The 12,318-nt window shown below is 43.4% G+C and overlaps 1 protein-coding gene across 5 annotated transcripts in view; it reads right to left on the bottom strand.

Moving 5' to 3' along the window:
* Positions 1 to 12,318, bottom strand: part of pam (peptidylglycine alpha-amidating monooxygenase) — a 156,399-nt gene that overhangs the window by 90,372 nt on the left and 53,709 nt on the right. For all 5 annotated transcript variants that reach the window (XM_065017215.1, XM_029646556.2, XM_029646549.2 and 2 more), the window contains exon 9: positions 8,331 to 8,379. In XM_065017215.1, coding sequence (XP_064873287.1) covers positions 8,331 to 8,379 — 49 coding nt within the window. The remainder of the gene's footprint in view (positions 1 to 8,330; positions 8,380 to 12,318) is intronic.

Consider the following 12,318-nt stretch of genomic DNA (forward strand, 5'->3'; position numbering starts at 1 on the left):
AGAGGTGAGCCGTCCTCAGGAAAGGAGCTTATCAAGGCATCAAGCTCATTGATGAACTCTCCGAGGGAACCTGGAGGGCGATAAATGATAAGGATGTTAAGCTTGAAAGGGCTGGTAACTGTGACAGCATGGAATTCAAAGGAGGCGATAGACAGATGGGTAAGGGGAGAAAGAGAGAATGACCACTTGGGAGAGATGAGGATCCCGGTGCCACCACCCCGCTGACCAGAAGCTCTCGGGTGTGCGAGAACACGTGGGCAGACGAAGAGAGAGCAGTAGGAGTAGCAGTGTTGTCTGTGGTGATCCATGTTTCCGTCAGTGCCAAGAAGTCGAGGGACTGGAGGGAGGCATAGGCTGAGATGAACTCTGCCTTGTTGGCCGCAGATCGGCAGTTCCAGAGGCTACCGGAGACCTGGAACTCCACGTGGGTCGTGCGCGCTGGGACCACCAGATTAGGGTGGCCGCGGCCACGCGGTGTGGAGCGTTTGTATGGTCTGTGCAGAGAGGAGAGAACAGGGATAGACAGACACATAGTTGACAGGCTACACAAGAGGCTACGCTAATGCAAAGGAGATTGGAATGACAAGTGGACTACACGTCTCGAGTGTTCAGAAAGTTAAGCTTACGTAGCAAGAATCTTATTGACTAAAATGATTAAAATGATACAGTACTGCTGAAGTAGGCTAGCTGGCAGAGGCTGCGTTGTTGACTATGTAGGCTAGCTGGCAGTGTCTGCGTTGTTGACACTACACTAATCAAGTCGTTCCGTTGAGTGTAATGGTTTCTACTGTGCTACTGTGCTGCTATTCGGGGCTAGCTAGCAGTGTTGATTTACGTTACGTTGCGTTAAAAGAATGACAATAGCTGGCTAGCTAACCTAGGAAATCGCTCAAGACTACACAATTATCTTTGATACAAAGACGGCTATGTAGCTAGCTATGCTAGCTACGATCAAACAAATCAAGCCGTTGTACTGTAATGAAATGAAAAATGTGATACTACCTGTGGAGCGAAGCGAAATGCGACCGGATTGTTGAGTGCGGAAGTTCTGTTACGTTAAGGACGACGAATAGCTGGCTAGCTAACCTCGGTAAATTAAGATAATCACTCTAAAACTACACACTCTAAACTACACAATTATCTTGGATACGAAGACAGCAAAGACAACTATGTAGCTAGCTAACACTACACTAATCAAGTCGTTCAGTTGAGTGTAAGTTGTGCTGCTAATCGGTAGACGGTGGACTAGCTAACGGTAGACGTTAGCTAGCTAGCTAGCTGCAGGGCGGTGTAGACTGCATTAGGACGACGAAATACGATAATTACGCAATTATCTATGATACAAAGACGGCTATGTAGCTAGCTAAGAAGAAAAATTGCTAAGATTAGACAAATCAAACCGTTGTACTATAATGAAATGTAATACTACCTGCGGACCGAGTGCAGATGCGACCGCTCGCTCCAACCCGGAAGTTAACTAGGCGGTGGCCCGTTCCTGTAGGTTCATGCTCTACAACATCCGCAGAGTACGACCCTGCCTCACACAGGAAGCGGCGCAGGTCCTAATCCAGGCACTTGTCATCTCCCGTCTGGATTACTGCAACTCACTGTTGGCTGGGCTCCCTGCCTGTGCCATTAAACCCCTACAACTCATCCAGAACGCCGCAGCCCGTCTGGTGTTCAACCTTCCCAAGTTCTCTCACGTCACCCCGCTCCTCCGCTCTCTCCACTGGCTTCCAGTTGAAGCTCGCATCCGCTACAAGACCATGGTGCTTGCCTACGGAGCTGTGAGGGGAACGGCACCTCAGTACCTCCAGGCTCTGATCAGGCCCTACACCCAAACAAGGGCACTGCGTTCATCCACCTCTGGCCTGCTCGCCTCCCTACCACTGAGGAAGTACAGTTCCCGCTCAGCCCAGTCAAAACTGTTCGCTGCTCTGGCCCCCCAATGGTGGAACAAACTCCCTCACGACGCCAGGACAGCGGAGTCAATCACCACCTTCCGGAGACACCTGAAACCCCACCTCTTTAAGGAATACCTAGGATAGGATAAAGTAATCCTTCTCACCCCCCTTAAAAGATTTAGATGCACTATTGTAAAGTGGCTGCTCCACTGGATGTCATAAGGTGAATGCACCAATTTGTAAGTCGCTCTGGATAAGAGCGTCTGCTAAATGACTTAAATGTAAATGTAAATGTGATGAGCTTGATGCTCCTTTCCAATAAATATCAAGGGTCTTTTTCTGGTGACATGATGATCAATGCTTGGCTGTCGTTTGACAATTAAAAATGATCTCCTTCTTATCCATAATCATCTCATAATGTATGCTATACCCACACTGTATCTGCGAGGTTTTGGCTGGAGAGACCAACGTGGGCACATTCGCTATATGATGCAACATTTATAGTGGAAAAAACATCAGTAGAGTTGAAAATGCAATGGATTCCCATTTAACATGTATTGATGGATTCCCATTTAACTTGTATTGATAGATTCCCATTTAACTTGTATTGATGGATTCCCATTTAACTTGTATTGATAGATTCCCATTTAACTTGTATTGATGGATTCCCATTTAACTTGTATTGATGGATTCCCATTTAACTTGTATTGATAGATTCCCATTTAACTTGTATTGATAGATTCCCATTTAACTTGTATTGATGGATTCCCATTTAACTTGTATTGATAGATTCCCATTTAACTTGTATTGATAGATTCCCATTTAACTTGTATTGATAGATTCCCATTTATCTTGCATTGATGGAAACCAATTTAACCTATATGTTTATTCGGTACATGGGAATTTAAACACAAAAGTTATTAGTTTTAATGTGCACTACGTCATCACGCACAGCCTTTTATCGACAACAAGTACATTTGATGGAAACATCTCTGGAGGGAAATATTGCTTTTACGCAGATCTTAGAATGAAATTCTGTGGCCAATTGGATGGAAACCTATCTTGTGAGCCAGAATGGCAACAGACTGCTATAATTTGTTATTCCCAGGACACCATAGATAGACATTACTCCCTCTAGTTTGAGCCAGAATGGAGACGGACTGCTACAGACAATAAATGTGCCCATCCAGTAGTATGGCAGTGGAGTGAAACTGGAGTATGGAGACAAAGGAGGAAGCGGACCGGAGCCGGCACCTTTATCCATCAGCCACCTCTTATTCCATCACTCAGAGGAAACAGTGGAACGGTACAATATGTTTAACGTAGATCACTCAGAGGAACGGTACAAAACGTTTAACTTAGGTCAATGACCCGTTTCAATAATGTCATTTCTCTTTGACAGCACAAGGTACAGAAACTACGATTTAAGTGAGAATAGGCATTGGTTTGAAGCCAAAAAAGAAAGGAAATTCAGATGAGCACCACAATGTCTATTCCACCCATGCTCTACCAAGGTTTTCCAGCACACAGCTTTAACCTACTACAGTAACTATGTTGGTATTTTACTTCAGACTATGTGTAGGCAGGTTTCTTAGGATTTAAACCTTCTCAAACAGCTTAACTTATAGTATTAGAGGATGTGGTTCCACAATAATGTGATTTGTACCACATACAAGTTCTTCTTAGGGATCGGCGTCCCATCAACGGGACAGTTGTAAATCATGCAGCGCCTTGTGTCATCATCACAGATTTTAGAGAAACAACAAATGTCGGTACAAATCAAATCAAATTTTATTTGTCACATACACATGGTTAGCAGATGTTAATGCGAGTGTAGCGAAATGCTTGTGCTTCTAGTTCCAACAATGCAGTAATAACCAACAAGTAATCTAACTAACCATTCCAAAACTACTGTCTTATACACAGTGTAAGGGGATAAAGAATATGTACATAAGGATATATGAATGAGTGATGGTACAGGGCAGCATACAGTAGATGGTATCGAGTACAGTATATACATATGAGATGAGTATGTAGACAAAGTAAACAAAGTGGCATAGTTAAAGTGGCTAGTGATACATGTATTACATAAGGATGCAGTCGATGATATAGAGTACAGTATATAGTACAGTATAAGTGTCTTCTATCGGCTGAAAGCTTCCATTCTTGTTAATATAACTGCACTGTCCAATTTACAGTAGCTATTACTGTGTAAAATGCCATGCTATTGTTTGAGGTGAGCGCCTAACAACAAAACTCTTTTTTCACCGCAATAGGTTTGTAAAATTCACCTCTGAAGGTGAAATGTGTACTTACATTCTGAAATCTTGCTCTGATTTTATCATCCAAACGGTCCCAGAGATGACATGAAGTGTCGTTTTGTTCGATGAAATAATTTTTCATAACCTAAAAAAGGTCCCTAATAGCATGCACGGTCGATTTTGTATTTCCATTCGCTCAATTTGCAAAGAAAGGAATCTTTGAAAATCTAACCCTAAATGTTGTTTCAACCGGTCAAATCACGTTCGTATGTATTCCTCAGAGATCCTAGAACGTAACGAGACTATATAATTAGGGGTGTAGTATATCCTATAGGACACCATATTTGGTCAGAGAGCAACTCCATGGCACGCCGATGACGCGGGCGGTCTTCATTTGAATGACTAACTTTGTCAAATAAGCACCAATTGGGGTCAAACAAAGCTAGCTAGATAGCCAATGAGCTGGGCTTTACAGGAGCATTTGGAAATCATGTATCTGTCGTAAAATGTAGCTACTAACCTTGTGCGACAGCATGCCTTTTCCTTTTGGACAAAAATTATAAGAATATTCAGAGTTATGTAGTTATGAAAACTGGTTGTTTAGCAAATGTTGAATTTATGATATGTCTACTAATACTGGAAAAGCTGAATCGAAGTCCAAGTATACAGATTTGACGATATTCTTGCAGAAAATGTAATATGAATGCAAATGTCTCCTTCACGATTTGCCCAAATGTACCTGGGTGACTTTACACTAAATGTCATGTAGTTCGCTCATACTTCAAGTTATCCATCTGAAACGTTGCACGTACACTGCTGCCATCTTGTGAACACCATTGGAATTACAACCAGAGTGATAGCTGGAACAGGGACCTTTCTGTTGCATTTCAAAGATGGTGGTTGAAAAAAAGGCTGTTATTTTCTTTGTATAGTCTTTTACCAGATCTATTGCTACATTCCTTTCACATTTCCACAAACTTCAAAGTGTTTCCTTTCTAATGGTACCAAGAATATGCATATCCTTGCTTCAGGGCCTGAGCTACAGGTAGTTAGATTAGGGTATGTAATTTAGGCAAAAATGTTTTTTTTAAATGCGGGCTATCCCTAAGAAGTTTTTTTTAAAGTATTGGATTCCTCACACACCACAGTAAGACATTATCCCATTCTGCTACCTTTTCATGTTTGCTTTGAATGCAAGCTTTGCTTTCACACTGACAAGACCATTAGGCTTGATTGAGCTGTTTTGTCTTGTAGTAATGTGGTGCATGACTGTATTTCACTATACCTTTATTTTAGAAAAGCATGTCATTGACATGTCATTTTAGCTAAACATGTCATTGTATTACTTTCGCTGTAAAGCATAATTTCACAATCTGAGACAACAGGTGGATTAACAAAAGGCTAAACTGTGTTTTGCAATATTGCACTTGTGATTTCATGAATATTAATATTTTCTATTAATATTATTTGACTGTGGCGCTATGCTATTCAGCGTTGCTGATGACAATTATACCGGATCCGGATGGGTGGTTCAGAGAGGTTAAAGTAATGATGGACTTTTGTTTTTCTTTGCTTATTTGAGCTGTTCTTGCTAAAATATGGACTTGGTCTTTTACCAAATAGAGCGATCTTCTGTATACCACCCACACCTTGTCACAACACAACTGATTGTCTAAAATGTATTATGGAAAGAAATTCCACAAATTAACATTTAACAAGGCACACCTGTTAATTGAAATGAATTCAACGTGACTACCTCATGAAGCTGGTTGAGAGAATGCAAAGAGTGTACAAAGCTGTCATCAAGGCAAAGGGTGGCTACTTTGAAGAATCTCAAATATAAAATATATTTTGATAAGTTTAACACTTTTTGGGTTACTACATGATTCATTTACATTTTACATTTAAGTCATTTAGCAGACGCTCTTATCCAGAGCGACTTACAAATTGGTGCTTTCACCTTATAGATTCCATGTGTTAGTTTGTTTTGATGTCTTCACTATTATTCTACAATGTAGAAAATAGTCAAAATAAAGAAAAACCCTGGAATGAGCAGGTGTGTCTAAAGTTTTGACTGGTTCTGTATATATACACCAGTATACACAATATATAATTTTAATAGCAGGACAGTGTAAAGTTCATTATCCCTCTGAAGGGTATGAATTAGGCTGTTTGAGAAGGTTTGAATCCCAAGCAACCTGCTTACAACATAGTTTGTAGTACAATACTTACTGTAGTATGTCAAAGCCGTGTGCTAGAAAACCTTGGTAGAGCACGGTTGAAATAGGCATTGTGGTGCTCATGTGAATTTCCTTTCATTTTCAGCTTCAGACCAATGCCAATTCTCACTTAAAATGTTTTTTTATCTAGTCCAAATATGGCTGTTCCCCGGGCGCCGAAGACATGGAAGTCGATTAAGGCAGCCCCCGCACCTCTCTGATTCAGAGGGGTTGGGTTAAATGCGGAATTTCAGTTGAATGCATTCAGTTGTTCAATTGACTAGATATCCCCCTTTCCCTTTCAACTATTTGTATCAGTTTGAATCACTTTCAAAATGGGGGACTTTTATTTGAAGGCGAACTGCAAATTCCACTATTGTGGCTAATCCTCATTGTTGGCTAGCTTCACACAGGTGTGCACGGCAGAGTTGAAAAATATCCAACAAGTGGCAGAGTTGTAAGTTTGGCACTGTTGATCAGCACACATGATTAAAACATGTAATGAAGACAGGGGGAAGGAGCATACTGGAATGTATTATAGATGTTAAACTGGTGAGTTTGTCTTATGCTAGCAAGCATGCACATGCACACTGCAGTCAGTGCACAATAGAGCCAGGAGGCTCTGTTAACGTCAGACAGCAAAACAAATTCTCAGCAGTGTGTTCTGTCAGACAGTGAAATGTGGCTAGCTCTTACTGTTGCCTGGACTATGGAGTAGCTAGCTAGTGTTGCAAAAGCCCATTGCATGCATAGTAAGTTTGCAGCATGACAATTTGTCCAAAGTTTGGGGTTGGTTTTGAGCTGATGTACGTTAGCTTGCTAGCTATGTTTTGTGGAAAGGACTGGCATTTGGACATGAACTAGCTATCATTAGCTAGCTTCAGCTGTTTATGTCTGGCTCTAACTAGCTAGCTTGCTAATGGCAGAAGTTATTTGTGTAACAAACCTTCCATAAACAAAAATAGCTAGCTACCTTACTTTGCCTATTTGTTAGTTAGCTAGCTAGCTTTCAGCTGACTGGTGTTAGCTAGCTAGCTACAGAGGCTAGCTGCTGGACTTTGTACAATCAAGCAAACATTAGGTAAGTAACGTTAGCTAGCTAGCTACCTAGCTAATCAAAATTGTCAGAAATGCTACAAAAAGGTAGCACGTTGTTGGTTCTTAATGGTCAGGAATGAGCTTGTGAGATCGATAAATTATAAATGTAATAAACTGTTGCACCTACAAATTTAGTGAAGTCCGATGGTCACTTTATGAACACTATAGTCTCGTTTTAATCCGACATCTAGAATTTGAGCTAGGTAGGCGCAATAAATACTCTTAAAACTAAATTGTTAACGACCCTGTTAAAAAATCTTATATGTGGTTCTCGGTAACGTTCATAACCTCCAATCAAGTTGATTTTCTCATTTTCAACTAGATTTGCTTCATGTTGGCTTAGATATGATGGTAGGGAGATTTTAGTTTAATACTGAGCTTCAACCAATGCCTATAATAAATCCTAGTCTTTTTTTCTTCATAAATGGCATACTTTTTAATTTGTATTTATCCACCGTTTCAGCCGTTGTTTCAAATAAGGGGGTCAATACAAAGTGCTGGGTTGGACATCATTCCACTCACATCACACTTATGATGCTGCCCACAGATAAGTATTGTAGGTTAGTAGTGCACTATATTTGACAAGAGCCTTATCGGCCATGTTTTAAAAAGTAGTGCAATATAAAGGGAATATGGTGCCATTTGGGACGCAGGCCAATACAAGTAAAATGTTCTCTCTGTTCAACTGAATGAATCACCCAAATTGGGCTGTTTGTGTCTGTCCCAATCCAATCCAACTAGCCTGCGAAGCTGCAGACATATACAATGGTTATAAATTACAGTAAATGATTACATAGTATTTCCTGTAAATATGGAAATGTACTACAGGTAATTGATATAATACTTACGGTTTGGAAGTCATTCGTAAGGTAAGTCCTGAGCAATCTCTATGGTGGTCTGAAACAAAAAACGTGCAATTAGCCGACAACAAATTATCGATTTTTATTATTTGACCTTTATTTAACTAGGCAAGTCAGTTAAGAACAAATTCTTATTTTCAATGACGGCCTAGGAACAGTGGGTTAACTGCCTGTTCAGGGGCAGGACGACAGATTTGTACCTTGTCAGCTCGGGGGTTTGAACTTGCAACCTTTCGGTTACTAGTCCAACGCTCTAACCACTAGGCTACCCCAGAATGCTGTTTTGATGAAGCCCAGTCCGATTCACTCTCTACTGCAGGAGTTCCTTTACGACTGTAAAGCACCGTAATACATTATTCAATTACAGCACTATTATGGCTCCCTATTATCTTCACCGTGCACTACTTTGGACCAGGGCCCATAGGGTTCTGGTTGAAAGTAGTGCACCATTTAGGGAATAGGGTGCCATTTAAGACACAGATTGAGTCGTCGTCCCTCCCACCCAATAGGCTAGCCATGTTTACACAGGGGGGTTTAAGCAAACACCAGACAAGCCCATTGAAGTAAGCTAGCGCCGCGGCGGCTAGCTGTAGCCCCAGAGCTCCTGCCCCTGTGGCTACACAGCAATACCATAGGGTTTATTTCTGGAGCTGCCTATTAACATACAATAATCCTGAGAAGCTGGTTTGCATTCTAATACATGTGGGCAGGCACACAACACACACATCTGTACTCCCCAGAGAGCACTCATTTGCATATTTAATTGTTTAATTCCAGCATTCATGTTCAGCATTATAATCAACTTCTTCATTTCCTGCACTAATGTGTTATCATTTACACACTGTGTCACACTTATTTTGTCTTGGTGTGCCTCCATTTAAAAAAAAATGTTTTTAAAAAATAAATAAAAACTTTCCTTGACTGAATAATTATTCTCCTCTTTGACTGTGACTACACAGCAGGTATTACAGTTCTCAGTTCTGCACTCCCAAAGTTATTGACTGTTTTTGTGCTTGCCAGTTAGCTAGTAGCTCTCAGCTGTTAGCAGCCAATGGCTAGCAGTCTTTTACTGGCGATAAAAAAGGATGATTGCCATCACTTGTTTGAGTCAGTACTGAATTATTTAACGTAACATCTCAAACATTAAACCTCACTAAACAATTCATTTAGACCCAGCAGTTGTGTGCAGTTGCCCAGCTACTAAAAGGGCTATTTGAGACTCGCGTTTAGTTGAAGTTTTACGGTAACAACTACACCATTTTCCTCAAGCGTCTGTTTTTTTTGTTGTTTAAAAAAATATATATATTTAACCTTTATTTAACTAGGCAAGTCAGTTAAGAATAAATTGTTATTTACAATGACGGCCTAGGAACAGTGGGTTAACTGCCTTGTTCAGGGGCAGAACAACAGATTTGTACCTTGTCAACTCGGGGATTCAGTACATCAACCTTTCGTTTACTGGCCCAACACTCTAACCACTACGCTAACTGCCGTTTTACGGTAATTAACACCACCATTATCCTCAAATGTCTGTTTTAAGATAATTAACTACACCATTATCCTCAAATGTCTGTTTTACGGTAATAAACTACACCATTATCCTCAAACATCTGTTGAGCGTCTCTTTGTTTTCTAGGTAAAAGTACTGGCGTCTTCCACCAAACCAACTATTGTTTGTGATTCGGGTCATAGACATGCAACATTTGCATGCTGCCTCAAGGCAGCCCAGTAATGTCAGGCAGCCCAGTAATGTCAGGTAGCCCAGTAATGTCAGGTAGCCCAGTAATGTCAGGTAGCCCAGTAATGTCAGGTAGCCCAGTAATGTCAGGCAGCCCAGTAATATCAGGCAGCCCAGTAATATCAGGCAGCCCAGTCATTCAGGCAGCCCAGTCACTCCAGACAGCCCAGTAATGTCAGGTAGCCCAGTAATGTCAGGCAGCCCAGTAATGTCAGGCAGCCCAGTAATGGTGTGCCTGTCCTGACTTATATTGGGGAGAAGAGACATCCACTCCAATGTAGTATTCTAATGCCAATACACTCCCCTATTGGGCCCTGGTCAAAATTAGTGCACTACATAGGGAATAGGGTTCCCTTTGGGAAGCAGACTCACTCAATGCACAATCAATGGCCACTTAGTGAAAGAACTCTCTCTCAGCTGCCACTGGGGGCGAAGCTGTCGCAACGAACGTGGAACAACACAAAGGTTTGCTGTTGAGTCTTTTGGGAGCTCATTGTGGGGGAAGAGAACAATAACCACTTAATGCTGTGGGGGAACAATAACTGTTTTGAGTCCCTAATTAAAATAATCTGGTCGTGAAAGCCTGAATAAAACAAAACTGGAAACGCTTGGTGATAAACACATATTAACTATGAGAGTAATGAACTGTACAATAATTACCAGGTACTGTATTTGAATACAAAGCAGGCACAATATTACAGTCTAGGTGAATTCATCACTTTTTTTAATACAGGGGTCACCCAATCTGGTTCTGCGGAGCTACAGGGGTCACCCAATCTGGTTCTGCGGGGCTACAGGGGTCACCCAATCTGGTTCTGCGGGGCTACAGGGGTCACCCAATCTGGTTCTGCGGGGCTACAGGGGTCACCCAATCTGGTTCTGTGGGGCTACAGGGGTCACCCAATCTGGTTCTGCGGGGCAGGGGTCACCCAATCTGGTTCTCGGGGCTACAGGGGTCACCCAATCTGGTTCTGCGGGGCTACAGGGGTCACCCAATCTGGTCACCCAATCTGGTTCTGCGGGGGGGTCACCCAATCTGGTTCTGCAGGGGTCACCCAATCTGGTTCTGCGGGGCTACAGGGGTCACCCAATCTGGTTCTGCGGGGCTACAGGGGTCACCCAATCTGGTTCTGCGGGGCTACAGGGGTCACCCAATCTGGTTCTGCGGGGCTACAGGGGTCACCCAATCTGGTTCTGCGGGGCTACAGGGGTCACCCAATCTGGTTCTGTCACCCAATCTGGGGGCTACAGGGGTCACCCAATCTGGTTCTGCGGGGCTACAGGGGTCACCCAATCTGGTTCTGCGGGGCTACAGGGGTCACCCAATCTGGTTCTGCGGGGCTACAGGGGTCACCCAACGGGGCTACAGGGTCACCCAATCTGGTTCTGCGGGGCTACAGGGTCACCCAATCTGGTTCTGCGGGGCTACAGGGTCACCCAATCTGGTTCTGCGGGGCTACAGGGGTCACCCAATCTGGTTCTGCGGGGCAGGGGTCACCCAATCTGGTTCTGCGGGGCTACAGGGGTCACCCAATCTGGTTCTGCGGGGCTACAGGGGTCACCCAATCTGGTTCTGCGGGGCTACAGGGGTCACCCAATCTGGTTCTGCGGGGCTACAGGGGTCACCCAATCTGGTTCTGCGGGGCTACAGGGGTCACCCAATCTGGTTCTGTGGGGCTACAGGGGTCACCCAATCTGGTTCTGCGGGGCAGGGGTCACCCAATCTGGTTCTGCGGGGGGGTCACCCAATCTGGTTCTGGGCAGGGGTCACCCAATCTGGTTCTGCGGGGCTACAGGGGTCACCCAATCTGGTTCTGCGGGGCTACAGGGGTCACCCAATCTGGTTCTCTACAGGGGGTCACCCAATCTGGTTCTGCGGGGCTACAGGGGTCACCCAATCTGGTTCTGGGGGGGCTACAGGGGTCACCCAATCTGGTTCTGCGGGGCTACAGGGGTCACCCAATCTGGTTCTGCGGGGCTACAGGGGTCACCCAATCTGGTTCTGTGGGGCTACAGGGGTCACCCAATCTGGTTCTGCGGGGCTACAGGGGTCACAGACTTTTGTTTCAACCCAGCCCTAAAACAGATGAATTGATTGGCTAAATAGGGTGTGTTAATGCTGGACTGGATCAGACCCCTGGTATGGCGTGAAGCTCCAGGACCAGGGTTGGTGACCGCTGTCATTCCTGCTTTTCCCCTCATGATTCCAGGAATACTCCAACCGGGATTTATAGAAAA

The sequence above is a fragment of the Oncorhynchus nerka genome, linkage group LG4 (genome assembly GCF_034236695.1).
Source record: "Oncorhynchus nerka isolate Pitt River linkage group LG4, Oner_Uvic_2.0, whole genome shotgun sequence".
Lineage (NCBI taxonomy): Eukaryota > Metazoa > Chordata > Actinopteri > Salmoniformes > Salmonidae > Oncorhynchus > Oncorhynchus nerka.